This window comes from Tamandua tetradactyla, chromosome 5 (genome assembly GCF_023851605.1).
Source record: "Tamandua tetradactyla isolate mTamTet1 chromosome 5, mTamTet1.pri, whole genome shotgun sequence".
Taxonomy (NCBI): domain Eukaryota; kingdom Metazoa; phylum Chordata; class Mammalia; order Pilosa; family Myrmecophagidae; genus Tamandua; species Tamandua tetradactyla.
Genome location: NC_135331.1, coordinates 11,207,994 through 11,225,480, shown reverse-complemented (window position 1 = coordinate 11,225,480; position 17,487 = coordinate 11,207,994). Strand labels below are relative to the sequence as shown.

Here is a 17,487-nt window from a genome sequence, read left to right as displayed (position 1 = left end):
CTGGCCTGTGCGGGCCTCCGTTGGGCGGTTTCCTGTCTACCTCGTTTTTCATTGGTTGTGGGCGAAGTGGGCGGATCCCCAGTTGCCTGAGGAAGAGGGCGGCGGCGGTTGTGGTGACTGAGCGGACCCGGGTGACAGGATGGTGAGGACGGCTGCTAAGGCGACAGAAGCCTGGCTCTCCGGCTCTCCGCCGGGAAGCTGCGCCTTTGGGGGCTGCGGGGAGTCTCGGGGCAAAGGCTTTGGCCACCCCGGTGGTTTTGGTGGACGCGGCTCGGGCCCTGGCTTGGGAAGGCCCAGAGGGAAGGCGAGGGAGGAAGGGAGCGGCCACCCCTCGGTGTGGCGGTCGCTGGTCTTGCACCGCCGCCCTCGAAGCCAGTGGACGTCCGAGGGGGAAATGGGGGGCTTCTCAGCTGCTCGTCCTGTTACGAGACCCTACGCCCGAGCTTGGGAACATCTTTGGGCCTGTACCACAACCGTCTCCATGAAAGGGGCACAGTCCGCCTCCGTTTCCAGACGTTTTCCTACTTCACCCCGTCAGTAAAAGCTTCTCTCGCTCAGGCGGTGTGCACTCCGATGTCGCGAAAGCGGGCCTCGCATGCAAAACGGGAAGTAGTGAGCAGAATTCTCTGTCCTTTTAAGTTTGCCGTCTAGGGAAAGGTTTGATAAAAAACACACCTGAAATAATGTGCAACTAATGTTGAAATGTCGTAGCTTGCCCTCAGAGGTTGGATGTGTCCCGTAAAATTGCTGGAAGTCCTCGTTTCCTCAGTGTGCTGATTCTTTAATCGTCTGTGAACTCCCCGAAATTATTTGGAAGAACTCCCCGAAGTTACTTGGAAAATTTAGTGACTAGGTACAGTTTTCTAGGAAGAGGCCCGTGTTGGCTCCAAGGGGTAGTTGGAGCTTTACCTCAACCATTCATAAGACTTGCCCAGCCAGCTCAGGACCCATCATCACTTCTTCACCCCCAATAGATTGCTACATCTAAAACTTCATAAAAACTCAGGAGCTGTTACTGGAGAAGGCCCGCAACTGTCATCAGATTTTAAAGGGGCCCTTTAAAGAAGTATAGAACTCCCTAAAAAGAGCTCTGATTATCTTGGTATTATGTTAATGAGGTTAAATGTAAAGGGGCTTCTCGCTCCTTAGCATTTTTAAGATTACCACGATTCTGCGACAATCTTTTCACTTATAAAACTGACAGCTAAAGATTTGTGCTGTATGGTCTGTGTGTGTGTGTGTATGTGTGTGTGTGTGTATGTGTATATATATACATATATATAGGGCTTTAATCCCACTTTTGACTTGCTTCTAAACGGACCGCAATTATGCAATTTAACTTTGTCCCCCAGTCACTATGGAGCCAATAAAGAAGTGCTAGAAGTCGTTGAAATTTATACTATTTGAAATATCTTCCCAGTTATTGGAACAGCAAATCTTTTGTGATATTTCTATTTAATTTTGAGATAGTTATCCAGAGGAGGGGACGTAGTTACCTGACATGTGGTTCTATACCCATTTTTCCAAAGTTGTTTTAAGAGATGACCACACTTTTTTAGGATAGTTGTAATGGAGCATCACTTTTCATGTGAATTAAAAAGAATTGGGTAAAATTAGCATTAGTTGATTCTTCTATTATTAAAAACATTTTATTTGCAAAGGATACATTCCTCACATAATTCGGTGTCCAGAGTCTGTGGGCAGCCAATTCAGGTGTGGAGAAGGTCAGTTCTAGCTGGAGTAATGTCTTTACCATCTTTAGTTGGCGACTTTTGTCTTCATCCTCTTTAGTTGGCAACTTCATCATTTGATGATGTATTCATAGTGCTGTTAGATCCTCTATAAAAAAAAATAATGACCTAACTGCAGCATAATTTTCCAACAGATAGAATTTTAAACATAAAATAATCAAAATCAATATACTTGAAAAATGACTCAGTTCTAAGAATCCAGAAAATTTTAGGCTTCACTTAAGCAATTGCTAATGAGTTTTGCAAATTGTTTTATAAAAACGAAAGGGATGGAAGTCAATGTGAAAAACAGAATTAGGAAAAGTAGAAAAAATTGGCAAGGCAATTTTTTGAAGAGTGTGTGTGTATGTCTTGTTTAAAAATACAGCAAATTGTTCTTGTATTATTCTGAGCAAAGCTGATTTTTAACATTTTCTTTCATAACACTCAGAAATCATTAACATTTGTTTGCATATTCATTTGGATATGGGATTTTTGTTATTGTTCTTTTTTTTTTTTTTTTTTTTTTGGTTTGTTTCTTTTCATTGCTTTCTTTTGTTTAACATTGGTCATGTTTCACCCTTTTTTTTCATCCCCTTGTCTGCAATCAACTTCTTCATTCCACTAAGGCTGGGCACAGAGTAAGTGTCTTCTTTTAGCTCCTACTAACAATGGTGGTTGGGTGGCTGATGACTGGGTTTCTCACCCTTTTAAGGTCTATCAAATAGGAAGTAACCAAGTTCCCATGTCTTGATTGTGTTGGTTCGTTATTTGAGTTTAACAAGACTACCATTTCCAGGATCTTTTGCTATTTTTAAAAACTCTATAATCTATATCTAACCTAACCTATTGAAGTGTGGAATTTGGTCAAAGACATTCCCTAAAGTATGACATTTGTTTTGTGACACTATTTCCCCTATACCTTGGCCCTCTATAGGAAATCAGAGGATTCTGTCCTAGTAAGAATCTTTACTAATTTAAAATAATATCTGTATCATCATTCAAACAGTTATCTCTTTAGACTGCTAATATTCTGTGTACACTTGGGGATATTCCACAATAGTTTACAAAATTTAGTCATCAGTCGTTATAAAATACCATGACTTCCTAATATTCTTTCTAGCACGTTAAGTCTGAACAGCTTATTCATTATTGGCCCCAAACATTTTCAAACTGTTGTAGACATATACCCTTTTATGAATTTGGGATTCTTTTTTTTTTTTAATATAGAAATGTATTTTTTACCTTTTTCTCAAATGCCAGCTTCCCACATTAATTATGTACTTCAATCCATATCTGAAGGGATCCCCCTCTAAAGATGAAGATTGTTCTGTCTCCAGGTACTTTTATATTGATTACCAATGAGGGTGGCAACTTCGTGGTTGTTTTAAATTGTACAGACATTTTGTCCACTAAGATCTGGATTGAAACAATATAGGCCATTGAGTAAATAACAACTGAAACTATAAAGAAGAAACTTATTTAACAATTTCTTTTAAAGTGTGCTTAATTTGTAACCTCATGTTATTTGAATTACTATATGTCCTCCTAACAGTTCCTTTCCTTTTCAATCATTTTGGTTTTTATTGCAAAATGAATCAACCGTAATTGCATTTTTATTTCCCACTTTAAAAAATCAATTCACATTTACGAAGTCTGTGGTGGCAAAACTATTTCCTATTTTATCCTGTTTTAGATATTTAGTGTTTTTTTGATAATATTAAGGAAAAGTCATGTCTTCTTCAAAAGCAGTTTAAAAGACATATATATTTATTGAAGGGGGTTTTATGTGGGAAAACATCCTGCCATAGAATTAAGGTGCTTATGCTAATCAACATGAAATTGATTCCATTGTCCTTTGGAAGACAGATATTTTGAAATAACCGTTTTGACAATATTTTTGATAAGTGGGTAAATTAATAATATTTCTATGTCAAATCTTAAAATTTTTAAATTTTACAGCACTGGGCTTTTTTGTTTTTTCTATTTACAAGTAAAATTTATTTTTTGTTGTCTGAGACTATGTTGCAACTCTTAAATCATCTACCTGCTAAAATTATCATTTATTTAACCAGTCTCTTTCTTTTAAATGCTCTAAATCACAAGAAAGATTGTGAAAATGTTATTTTATAATTTGAGAACTATAATGAGGGCACATAGGCAATTCGATCTAGACATGTGACAGAAAGTAATTATTTTTAATAATGAAGGAAAGATAAGGTATCAAGGATAATTTAAAAGTAAAAATAATTCAAAAGAGTGTTGAAACTCTTTGGAACATTGGCTGTTTTTATACCTCTGTGATATATGGTTAGTAGTTGTAAGTAACAGATATTGTAATTTTTGGTTACCATTCTACCAAATGTTTATCAGTCTAATAAGCATAAATTACAGAAATAACTTTTTTCTCAATTATTATGTTTTTAACAATTCCTTTTATTGATGTTCTTGAAATTTATGTGCGGTTTTCACACTACAGCTGCAGAAATATGAATATCCACATCAGTCTTCAAAAACGCCAAATTCCTTAGGCCCCAGAAGTATATTTTTCATTTTGCAAATTTTTTATTCAGTGTAATTCATAGGTTTCTAAATGAATCCCTTTAGAATGCTTGATTTTATTTTTGGTAAATAGATTGATTACCTATATTGTGTATATACAGCCATTTCTGACCAAGGTAAAATAAGATTGTTTCATTACAGAGTCTGTAACAGAGTGTGTGTTTTTCATGATAGGAACTGGATGGTGAATGTCTGCTCTCTATTTGGTTCTGGAGTCTCTGATGCATTTCATTTAATGGGAGAGTCTGGAGGGTGAATAAGGACATGTACCTAAATTGTTACATTCTGCGTATTGTTTTGACATTTTACCATTTCATCTTGTTTTACTTTGGTACTTTAAAGTTGGTGTTGGTATTAGGAGATCTGCACATCCCACACCGGTGCAACAGTTTGCCGGCTAAATTCAAAAAATTGCTGGTGCCAGGAAAAATTCAGCACATTCTCTGCACTGGAAACCTTTGCACCAAAGAAAGTTATGACTATCTCAAGACTCTGGCTGGTGACGTTCATATTGTGAGAGGAGACTTCGATGAGGTGATGTATTCAGAATATTTTCCTTACTTGATTCTTATATATGTAAGCTTTATCCTTTAGACCAGGGTTTCTCAACAGTTAAGGCCTTTCTTTTTTATTATTATTATTTTCCAAATATAAAGTCATATTATTGAACATATTTTTCAAACTGTACATGTCCCTTCCTTACTGTTTTAAAATCACTGATTTAGACTATCCAATAAACATGTGAAATATGTGTTCTAACTAAATATATTGGTGCTGAGTATTTCTGAGGGCTGCAGTAACACATAAGCTCAAGCTGGTAGTCTAAAACAACAGAAACTTATTCTGTCACAGTATAGAACCTAGAAGTCTGAAATCAAGGTGTCAGCAAGGCCATGCTCACTCTGAAGGCTCTAGTGGACACTCCTTCATTGTCTCTTCCTAGCTTCTGTGGGTTGCTGGCAATCCCTAATGTTCATTGACTTATGGTTGCATCATTCCCATCTCTACCTCTGTCTTCACATTTCTATCTTTCCTTTGTGTTTGTGTCTACTCTGTGTTTACATGGGTTTTTTTTTTTTATATAAGGATTCTAGTCATTAGATTTAGGGTCCATCCTAATCCAGTATGTCCTTACTTTAACTTATCTGATTATAACTGCAAAGACCCTGTTTCCAAATACAGTCACATTCACAGGTACCAGGGAATAGGACTTGAACATATTTTTTCTGGGACCCACTACACTGAATAAATTTAGCTTTATTCAGTTACTAAGTTTTGTAGTACTGTTCCCTGTATCAAGGGTTGACTATCAAGGGGCATGAGGGAATTTGGCAGGGAGGTGGGGGGAGTAATAGAAAAATTCTATATCTTGATTTTGGTAGTTCTTATTCAACCATCAGCATTTGTCAAAATTCATTGATTTGTGTTTTAAAAGGGTGATTTTACTGTATGTAAATTATACCTTGGTAAAACAGGCTTTAAAGAAAAAGAAAGGAATTCTGGGCTTTCAACTTTGCTCATTAGCTAAAAATGAGACATTAGGCAAATTGCTTATTCTTTCTGAACCTTAGTCTCTTCATATTAACAATTTGATTGAATTAGATGATTTTTAAGATCCCTACCAATGCTAGAAATTGTATGATTTAGCATGAGTAACCTGATTCCAATATGAAAATTTTATTTTGTATTTCTGGGCCTATAAGCTTTTTCTTAAATTGTTTAGCCTGGTTGGTGCTCTTTAGTGGGGTTCCTTTATACCAAGCCAAACAGGCATAGTGTCTCTGCTTTTTTAGTGGATTTAAAACATCTTTTGGAAAAAAAGAAAGAAAACATCGTTTGAAAAAATGAGAGGGAGAGTGGAGGTAAAAGATAGGGTCATGAGAAGGAAAGTGGCCAGCTTCTTGTCAATAATTAGCATGCAGCTCTAATCTGTTAGAAATGAATATGGCCTTCTAATAGTTAACAGGAAGACAATAGTACCACAGCACTACCAGGGGCAACTAAGTGGGTGGAGTGGAATAAGTGATAAAAGGTAGTTTTGATTTAACAGTTGGTGAAATTGTATTTGCTGGTTCTTTGTCATTTTGGACCAATGAAAATTGTCTAAAATTGAGAGTGCTGCTGATTATACAACCAGACAAAGATACTATAAAACATGGTTTATTTTGGACATTATCCATGATGCCAAATAGATAGAGGGAGCCAAAGAATACAGTGGCTGAAGAGTACAGTGGCAAATGGTGATCCACTTACATGATGGAATTTTTGATGGGGCTACAAAAAGGAAAAACATTGAGGGACACACAATGAACTGAATAAACCTTGGGGACAATGGGCTGTGCAGAATGGGCCAGAAACAAAAGAACAAGTATGCTAAGGTCTCTCTCAGAAAATACTTATATAAAAAAAAGAGAGCCTGGATTGTGGGCCTCTATAGCAGCCATATTTGGTCTGAAGTTGTGGATATATTTCTGGAGTCTGAGACACTGAGCTAAATAAGCTGATATTTCCCTGGAATTTTGAGTAGCTCTGTGACACATGGGTCGCGGAAATGGAGTGCTGCAGACCTGAAAGTTTAGCATAGCTATATATATACAGTTGAAATAACTGAGAAAGAGATCAGGCCTCAGTTAGTTTAAAACCAAGCCACTCTGGCTGAGTCTAAGGTAAATAAGATGATATTGTGTGTACTCTAGACCTTCAGCTGCTATATGAAAGCAAAGGTGTAGAGATTTATTATGTCTAGAACCTAAATTTTCTGTGACACATAGTCTGAGTCAGCCTGTCTGGATAGCTCATTTAGACAGCCCAAACTCCTGGAGTCCAGAACGGAAACAATGCCTTGTAATTCTCTATGGCTTGGTGTAGTACCAGAATACATCTTAGACTATGGTGGGCTGATAATTAAAAAGTATTGGCAGAGTCCCTTGAGCATGTAAAGGGGAAATATATATATATTTAAACTATTAACCTCTCACATCTGGGAAACCCTGGGTACCTTCCCAACTATAGAGTACTCCCAAGAAAACAGGCCGAGCTCTGGATTTTGAGGCTTACCGTTATGAAACTTTTTCTGTAGGGGATAAGCTAAGACGACTTATAATGAGGCATAAGAGTTGCTTCCAGGAAGCCTCTTTGTTGCTCAAATGTGGCGTCTCTAAGGCCAGCTTTGCAAGGAAAATCATTGCCATCCCTGCTATGGTACAAGCTATTTAGGGGTGAAGCTCTCCCTGACAGCGTGAAGTGTGACTCCCAGGGATGAGTTGGCATTGGCACTGTGGGATCAACAACACCTTCCTGACCAAAAGGAGGAAAAGAAGTGTAATGAAATAAGGCATCAGTGGCCAAGAGAGATCAAGTGGAGTCAAGAGGCTGTTCTGGAGGCTGCTCTTATGCAAGCTTCAGTTAGACAGTGCTAATTGTCATGGTTTGCTAAACCCCAGTCACCATCACTCCTATTGTCTCTTAAGAGCACCTGGTGGTCAAACTGACACTCTTTAAAGGTTTCATGCACTAAGTTTATCTTCCTGGGAACATAATTCCCAGAGTGTCCTAGGTCAGATAAATCCCGAAACCCAGAGGGACTATCCTTCTCCAGGTTTATCAGTTAATTACATCCCTCTGTCATTCAATGTGGACACCCCTTCTCAACATGAAAAAGTCAGAACAGGCATTCCCCTAAGATCCCTATAGAATAGGAGAAGGATTAAAGGAGGAGGAGAAGGAGGTATGACAGAGAAAATGAGATTTAACAAATGATTATAGCTGCTGAATCACTATATTAGTGTTCCTTCTAGCCTTCAGTGTTTGGGGCAGCTAGAAGGAAAAATCTGAGATGATGGAATGGCAGCCATTCCATCATCTGTTCTGTTCTGTAACTATTTGTTAAAGTGTGCTTTGAAAAAGATTGCTTTTTTCTTTCTTTGCTTTGTATGGATGTTATACCAAAAAAAAAGTTTAAAAAATGTATACGGGTTTCTTAGCAGCCAACTTCTTGTCAATAATTAGAATGTAAATTTAATTTGTTAAAGATTTATATGGCTTCTGTTTGTGCTATGCTAAAGACATTTTCATTAATGAGAGTTAAAATTTTTTGCTTTTAATTTGCTAAATTCACAGATCCTGGAGCCTTACTAGCAGGGTTTGAATCTTGTGGTTATTTTAACCTGTGTATCAGTTTTCTCATCTGTAAAATGAGGATCATAACAGAACTTCTGTCTTAAGGTTGTTTGTTATTATATAGGTTGATATTTGTGAAACCCTTAGATAATGTCTGGCTCAAAATAAGTGTTATGTAAGTTTTAGCTATCATTATTATTTTAGGCTATCAATGTAGCTATTAAAGGCTGGGATGTAATTTGAATACACCCTAGCTTACTGGTCACATGCCTAGGATTCCTAGGTAAAGGAAAATAAAAAATTTGGGTGAATAATTCTTTTCTACAGCCTTCCTAGAACAACCATATTCCATATAAATAAATTACATGATAAATCCCAGTTCACTTGGAGTAAGTTACACTTTAAGCATAGTTATAGCCTTAGTATCTCTGAGAAGAAATGAAATATTTAATGAATTTGTTGGTTGTGTGGGTACTGTGTCAAAATGCCAGTATGAGAGTGAATATTTAAGCAGGCTGCTTTTTTTAAACATTAGATTCTCTAAAAATATGTATTTCTTTATGTCTATTTATTATTTTAGAATTTAAATTATCCAGAACAGAAAGTTGTTACTGTTGGACAGTTCAAAATTGGTTTGATCCATGGACATCAAGTTATTCCATGGGGAGATATGGCCAGCTTAGCCCTGTTGCAGAGGCAGTTTGATGTGGACATTCTTATCTCGGGACATACACACAAATTTGAAGCATTTGAGCATGAAAATAAATTCTACATTAACCCAGGTTCTGCCACTGGAGCATATAATGCCTTGGAAACGTGAGTAGTATGCAGTTTGGGAATTTTTAGAGTTTTATTAAATAGTAATTGTGCATGTTGCATTCCATAAAGGAGAAATGCAGTCAGTTTAGTAATTCTAGCCTTTCTGGCAATCTTCTTTTGATTTTTTTTCTCTGTATATGAGTAACAACCAGATTTCTCCTTGAATCCAAATTATCACCTTGAATGGAAAATTTCAGTACTGCTGCTTTTCAGTATAAATACTGACATCATTTTTTCTTTCAGAAATATTATTCCTTCATTCGTGTTGATGGATATCCAGGCTTCTACGGTTGTCACTTACGTGTATCAGCTAATTGGAGATGATGTGAAAGTAGAACGAATTGAATACAAAAAATCCTAAAGCCAGGCCTGTCTTGATAATTTTTTTTCCCCATTCTCCTGTTCAAATCAAGTAATTAAACATTTAAAAGCCACAAAATTGTATCACTTTTATATTTTGCAGTATATCTTTTTCTCTGTTAATACATAATTGCTATAAACTATAAGGATATATTTAGTTTGCAGTATATGATTTCTATGAAAAAATGTCCACTTTATAGTAAATGGTCACATGTTAAGAAAAGAAAAAGGTTTTCCTTCTAAGTATCTTCAAAGTTATTTGGAACTTTATTAGAAAATAAGTGCATGAGGAGAAAGAACATAGATTTTCTTGTATACATTTTTCTCTTCTCCATTCAGTAAAAATGTTTACCTTTCATTTATACTTTCTTGATAATCTATGTTTAATTAAAAAAAAAGAAAACAAAAATTAGAGCCCATCATTGTTCTTAGGGCAGTTCTAAAATACGTTTGACTCCTGAAGGGATAGTATTTTGTATGAATTCAGTATTGTTATCTAATAGTCATAGACTATTATAACTTTCTGAGAATATACTGTTTTTACTGTTGCTATAAAAAATCAGAATTAAAAAAAAATCAGAATTCCCCATGGCAATTTTTAACAGTCAAAAAAAAGGGGACCAAATGAAATTATATGGATAAGTATTAAAGTGATGAAGTAGATGCCTTTCTGATTTCTCTCATTTCTTACAGCGTTCTGTGTCATAATGTGACCTCAGATTTTATTTTCTGTTGGTTTTCTACATAATATGCCCTATTTACATATTTAATCAGTAGAGATTCTTTAAACTGTAGCTTTAAATTGTCCTACTTCCCATTTTTCAAGGTTTAACAAAAAAACCACTAAATTTGCAAGGAAGCACACTAGAGTGAATATATAATTTAAAGAATCTGCTCATCCATGCAGTTTCTCCCAACTTAATCTAGTTAAACTGCAAGTGTTTACATGGCAATTTCTATAAAATACAGCAAATCATTGTTTCCATTTTTAAGTTGTATTTAAACAGCCAATATTTATTGAATGGCTATTTTCTGCAAGCCTGGGTAATACCTCTGTCAAATGCTATTCTATATCAGGATGTTTCAGAGTTTTTATTAGCCCAAACAAGAAAATACTTGGAGGATATTCTAAATGTTGCTTTAACACTTGTAAACAGAGAATGAAGCAATTATACAATGCATTTATCAGATATAAAGAAAAATAATTCAATTTTAAGTGACAAGAAAAATTTTAATTGCATCTAGCTAGAAATACAGGCATAAATTACACACAAACTTTATTACACAGTACCATAGTATAGTGAACTACATCAAGCCAATTACATTGTTGTAAAAGTTTCTGAACAAACTGAAATTACTTAATGACTTAATGATGAATAACAACACTATCCTAAACATAGAAAGAGGACACAATCAATTCACAACTCCTTCCCACCCCCCACCTTTGGCATGTTATCTGTATGTAAGTTGGTGTTTAAATTCAATACCCAAGACAAGAATGTCAAGTTAACATCAAATGTTCTCCCTGTTCTTCAATTGACATTGATTGCATGCACTTATTTAGTAAATCTTCTTCCTTTTTTTCTTCATTCATGTATGATTCAGAATAATTTGTAGAACCTGAAGGAAAATAAGAGTTTATAATGTATTTTAGAAAGTTATTTTTCCTAATGAATATTCAGGTTTGTATATAATTAAAACCTTCAAAATGATGTAGCCTATTAAGCCTTCAGCAAAAATTGCAATTTTCAAAAATCTTAAGCCCCATCAAATCTCTTACTTTTAAATATAAGATATACAGTACTGAATTCTAGGCAATGTGTTATATAACAAATTCTCTGTTACTAAGTCCTTTTTTCCCATTGATTTTCATGATAATATTCTCCAACAGATTTAGCCAAAATCTTTTGGTTATGAAGGTGTCAGTTGCCTATCTTCAGTATTTCTTCATTTCTCTTTAAGCTTCTTCTCATCTCTCATCTCTTGGAGACCACAAGGACTTTACCCCTACTTGGAATTTCTCCTGCTTTTTGGAACCAGTCTTACCTTCTCCCCTACCTTTGCTCTTCTTTCTTGGATAGGCTTAGGATGGAATTCAGTAGGCCTAAGTCCTGACCTCCTTATTATGGCAATAATTTTAGGAAATTATTTAAATTTTATTTAATGCTTTCCACTTTATCAATTGTAAGGGATACTTTCTTCCTTTTCACTTTTTTTATCTTGCAGTATTTGTATTATGTGGAATGTTTGCAAGCTTGGATTTTTCTGAGTTACATCTGTAAAATCTGGCTTACATCCACTGGTTTGTTGACTATGAAACAGCATTTTAAGTGATACAGACGTTTATAAACTGTTAGATGCTCTATAAAATATATCATCCATTCAAAACACTATGGCTTGAAAAAGTCATGTTTGTGGCTCTTTTTTCTGACAAGTTCATTCTGTTACGTCTCTGACCTTGATACGGTAAATAGCTTTATTTAGAACTAGAAGTGCCTTGACTATCACTGGTCAGTATGTTCTTTAAAATGAAAGCAGAAACCGTATTTCATGTTTAATTTTATTTGGAGTAATAAGAGCAAATTACAGTCTAAAATTTTTAATGTCTTCTGTAATAAAAATGGAACTATATTGGGTTTAATATTTTTTAAGCATAAGATCTTTGCACATGCATTTTTTTTAATTCCACATTTACCTGGTTGCATGAACAGTCTGCTTGGTCTTCTAAAAATCTTCAGTGACTTACATCTTGTTTTAGATGCATATCCAGTTTTTAACCTATAAGAAAGGGAATTTTCTTAATTGGAGCCAGCAAAGTGAACCAAGTTGTGTAACCATGTAGGAAATCATGCCAATTCTTTTATTAAGATACTAGTATCACCAAAAAGACCCTTCCAGCTCAGAATTCTCCTGTGACTTAATAACCCTGAAATGCAAAGCTAACTATAGTAGTACAGGCTGAATACTTAGTCTTCCTAATCTCTTTTTACTTTGTTCTATAGTATTCCTGTACAGAAGTAGTCATATTTTGGAAGTATTTATATTATTTTGAATCTAAATGGGAATCATATTAAAAGGGGCAGTCTTCCCTATCTCTCATTAAGAAATTTTTACAATTCCAGAAATGTGTTTTAAAGAAATGATGCCTCTTTCAATTTGTGGTGCCTGGGTGGTTCAATGGGAGAATGTTTGCCTGCCATGCAGGAGACCAGGATTCAATTCTCAACCCATGCACCTTACCCCCTCTCCACCTAAAAAAAAAAAGTTGGCATATCTCAATCAGGTCAGTAAAGAGACAGTTTAAGGGCCATGCATGGTGGCTCAGCAGGCAAGAATGCTTGTCTGCCATGCCAGAGGACCTGGGTTCGATTCCCGGTGCCTGCCCATGTAAAAAAAAAGACAGTTTAAGATAATACTGTTTTTTGCTTTTTGTTTAACCTATTCTGAATTTAGCAAAGTGATGAACATATTAAAGAATGAAGTTTTAATAGCATTTAGCTGGCCTTCAAATGAAATTATAGAACATTTCCCCCTTTTAAACGATAAGAAACACACCCTCCTTTGTTTCTCACTGGTCGCCAGAGGGAATGCTGTATAATCATCTCAGGTGCAGATGCTGCTGTAATGTTAGACAGCCCTGAGTCCTCTCTCTCCAGTTGATGTCTCCATGTAGTGCAGGGGTAATGCTGTTTCTGTGAGTAACGAGAGCTGAGGCGGCTCCTGTGATGAGTGAGGACACCTGTCATATAAATCACCTCTGTTAGAAGCACCTCACATCTCAGATTCTGAGAATTACTGAAAAGCAACTTCAGGTGCACTTGCCTGGCTTTTGTGAGCTGCACTGAATCACATGCATGTACTGTCTCTTCATTAATGTTCTTAGACAGTTTGCATTATAGATTTTAGCAATGCTGCACAGATAACGCTTTTGACCTGTGGTGAGATCTGGATGCTGAAATACAGAATAAAAGAATTTTTAGTCTGCATGATAGAACAGAGGTTGGCAATATTTTCCTTATCTGAAAGGATGAATGTGTTTAGGGGAATGGCACCACATGTACATTTAAATTCTGCAAATTCAGCTAGTTAACTCAAAAGTTAGCCAAAAAGAGAAAAATAAATGATTGCTTACATAGTGCCATTGATTCTATTTGCCGTGCCACTCAAGTGATTCCAGTGCACACTATGAGGTTTGATTACTACTCACCTAGACAAAGAAGGTGTGGATCTGCTATCCAGTCAGTGGGTTTTAGTTCCCATGTGCCTCTCAGTGTGAACATCTTGCCTTTTTGATACGGTTCTAGTATTTAAGGGTTTTTTTTTTTTTGATTGATTGGTACGTATGTGTGTAAAAACATGGTACCTAAAAGCAACCCAATTACTTTACTTCATCTCAACTAAGGAAACAGTCTTTCAGCACCAGAAGAATAACCAGCTGTGTTAGACATGTGGGGGGATAGTATGTTGGTCTCTAAAATATGTAATTTTGACAGATTTTCACTGTACTTGCTGATTTTAGAAATTAATACTGAAAGAAGCAAGATTCCATTATACTGAACTGAGGAGATAATAAACCTAGAGAAGATTCAAAATGTTGATCAGAAAAATTTACCAGTTTGCAAAAGTCTTTAGTAACCCTAATTTATAGTACTTTAGATATGATACTTCTGGAGGCTATGATCTTTAATGAGTAGTACAGGTCAACTGTTGTAAAATTTTTGCTTATTATTTTAAAAATCTACTTATAATTTTTTAGTATTTGTGTTATCTTTAGGAGGTTGGATTACCACCTCTAGGATGGTACTTTCCTCAGCAATCTTGATGCTCATGTCATTGAGCTTTCTGAGTAAAGGGACATTAGATCTGAAGTAGCAAAAAGCCTGAAAGAACTCTTAAGATAAGGAATCTATAACGATATAAAATTCTTAAATTCACTCATGAGTTTACCCAACAGATATTGACTCCTAAGACAATATACTAGTAGACCTTGTTAGCTGCAGTACCTTACCTGCTAAGAAGTTTATTTTTAATACAAAGTTCAGCTCAGAACTTCACAAAGAGTACTGCTATTTATATAATGTGCCATTTCCCTGCTATCATACCTTTAGAAAGGATGTATCCATCATTGATTTAGGGAAGTGAATTGTTTGAATATGAGGAGTTTTCCATAACTCTTGCAGTTTGGCTGTGGGTGAGTCCACTTTGTGTCCATCTTTGATTCTTTCTGTAGGCAAGGACATTATCATGAGAATTTCATATTCAATAAATTAATTATTAAGATCTAAGATCTCTATATTTACAAGTGTCAATGATTATTCTGGTTTATTATGAGTGTTTTGCATCAGATTCTTAAATTTGAAAGTAGTAGACATTTATTCATGAGTGTCATTTGGTTTTAGAGCACACAAACATCTTTTAAGATAATTCATAAACAATATACAATGCTGGAAGAATTTTTTACTATGGTTTTAAGGCAACAGAGCTTATTACTTTTTGTCAAATTATATATGGACTACATTAATTTCAACTCAGGTGAGATGCAAACTGTTGGCAATATCTCATTGTTTTAGTTGATTGCATATCAGAAACATAAGACTATATATGCAGCATTTGTGCTTTAAAGATTACAACAAAATTATTTTATTATTCATTTGACTTTAGTATGTGGTTTTAACATTCTATTCAGTAGGATATGGAAGCACTGATAGTAAACAGCAGTCAGGATATACCATGCTACTATGCCATATCTCAAACTTTTATCCATTTATCTTAGAAATACCACTCCTAATATTCTGTTAGCTAAGCTATAATAAACTTTAAGTGGATTCTCCTATTTGATTCAAGATAGAATACCACAAATTTTATTCCTTTAATAATGCAATATTAAAATGAAGGCTATTTACTGCAGAAATTTAAAACTTACTTTCACATAGTTTCAGTTATGTCATCATTTTTAATACTGACATGGCAGAATAACAGCTTTTTAATAAAAATAAAAGACATATTCTGAGAAGCATGGAAAATAGTTTTCAGTTCCAGATACAAATGATACCAGTAACAGTCTAGGGTAGAGTCTTCATTAGCAGTTTGGGGAATATCAACATCTGGCAAAAATTCATCAGGAATTGCCCCCCTTTGAAATAACTCCTTCTCCCAATCCACCGCCCTTCCCAGCAACCACTGGTGTGCTTTCTTTCACTATAGATTAGTTTGCATTTTCTTGAATTGTAGATAAATGGAATCATACAATATAATACTTTTTTTCTTTGGCCTTATTTTACTCCACAAACATATATAGTTTTATTAGAGAAGTTGTGGATTTATAGAACATACATAAAACACAGGATTCCCATATTATTAACATCTTGCATTATTGTGGTATATTTGTTACAACTGACAAATATTTTGAGATTCATCCTCAAAAATGTAATAATAACTCAATCTTTTTATTGTTGTGTAATATTCCATTACATGTATATACCACAATTTGATTATCCATCTGCCTGTTAGTGAGCATTTGGGTTGTTTCCAGCTTGTTGCTTTTATACATAAAACTGGCAAAACATGTTTTAAGTTAAAAATTTATAGTTAGTAAATTGAATGAGATAGTTTTGTTTCAATATTATTGATTAGCAAAGGCCAAACTGGATGGTTCGTGCAGATAAGAGATATTTGAAGGACGAATTTGTTTTCCAACAATGAAAAATCACCTTGAAAAAGTTTATTTTAAAGAATCCTTTTTCAGGTCATAAATGTGAGATGTATATTATATCATGAACTGTAATTAACTTTCTGAAAAATGTGATAGCATTTCTTTATAGAAAATGAAATGCTTAAAAATCAATACAGGGTGCACAGGTAGTTCAGTGGTTAGAATGCCTGCCTTCCCACTGGGTTCCAAAAAAAAAAAAAAAATCAATACACTAGGACCTCGTTTTTATGTGACCAATATGTTCCAAGACCCTTCATGTACGTTGAAGATCACGCATAATAGTGAACTCCATTATTTAATAAGTACTTTTTATATGAACATACCTATCACACATTCTTTAATAAATTAGGCAAATAAACACTAGTAACAATAAACAAAATTAATCATAGAAATAATTTTTAAAAATCTTAATCCTCTCTCTGCCTTTTTTTTCAACTGCCAATCACGTATTTCTGAACTCATAAGTGTTGAGTTCATGTTAAATGAAGTCCTACATATAGTTAACTAACCCAAGTAACTTGAATATATTGCTTGAACTATACGCCCTCAAACAAAAATTACTCTTAATATTGAGCTCTAACTGCCAGGCTTCTTTTTTACAGAGGCATGGGTTAACAATTCTGAAGTTATTTCTTATACATTTTAAGACTGAGCAAGTAAATAAACAAGTATTTGCTTATTTAAAACTCATGGGTTTTAGTTCACATATTAGGGAGATAGACGGTAATGGATGTAGCTATCTGTGGGCATGCATGTGTGTGCTTACATGTAAGTGCATGCATGTATGTGTGTATAAATATACATACATCTTTTTTCCAGCACTGTCCACTAAGAGCTTAGAAACAAGGATATTTTGTTATCAGTGAGCATACCTAGCACCCAATCTTGTTTTCTAAGTATGATACTCCACTAAAGAAGGGGGGTGGGGCCCCCCAAAATAGTTTTCTATTGCTGCCATAACAAATCAATACAAATTTAACAGTTTAAAACAACACCCATTTATTATCTCATGGCTCTATAAGTCAGAAACCTGGGCATAACATGGTTCAGCTGGGTCCTCTGCTTAGTCTCACGAGGCTGAAATCATGGCCTATTATATGAGGGCCCTGAGGAACAATCTGCTTCCTGGCTTATTCAGTCTATTGTCAGAATTCAGTTCTTTCCAGCTATAGGACTGAATTCCTG

The 17,487-nt window shown here is 35.2% G+C and overlaps 2 protein-coding genes across 3 annotated transcripts in view; one reads left to right on the top strand and one right to left on the bottom strand.

Moving 5' to 3' along the window:
• Positions 1-30: 30 nt before the first annotated feature.
• On the top strand, positions 31-10,253 carry VPS29 (VPS29 retromer complex component). The gene is made up of 4 exons (XM_077159836.1): positions 31-142; positions 4,635-4,826; positions 8,992-9,227; positions 9,474-10,253. The coding sequence occupies exons 1-4, from the start codon at positions 140-142 to the stop codon at positions 9,589-9,591; spliced, it is 549 nt and encodes a 182-aa protein (XP_077015951.1). The 5' UTR covers positions 31-139; the 3' UTR covers positions 9,592-10,253.
• A 589-nt stretch (positions 10,254-10,842) lies between these two features.
• FAM216A (family with sequence similarity 216 member A) overlaps positions 10,843-17,487 on the bottom strand; it is an 11,517-nt gene continuing 4,872 nt past the window's right edge. For both annotated transcript variants that reach the window (XM_077159833.1, XM_077159834.1), the window contains exons 3-7: positions 14,693-14,814; positions 13,413-13,542; positions 13,146-13,329; positions 12,286-12,368; positions 10,843-11,210 (exon numbers count right to left, since the gene is read on the bottom strand). In XM_077159833.1, coding sequence (XP_077015948.1) covers positions 11,092-11,210; positions 12,286-12,368; positions 13,146-13,329; positions 13,413-13,542; positions 14,693-14,814 — 638 coding nt within the window. In that variant the 3' untranslated portion in view covers positions 10,843-11,091. The remainder of the gene's footprint in view (positions 11,211-12,285; positions 12,369-13,145; positions 13,330-13,412; positions 13,543-14,692; positions 14,815-17,487) is intronic.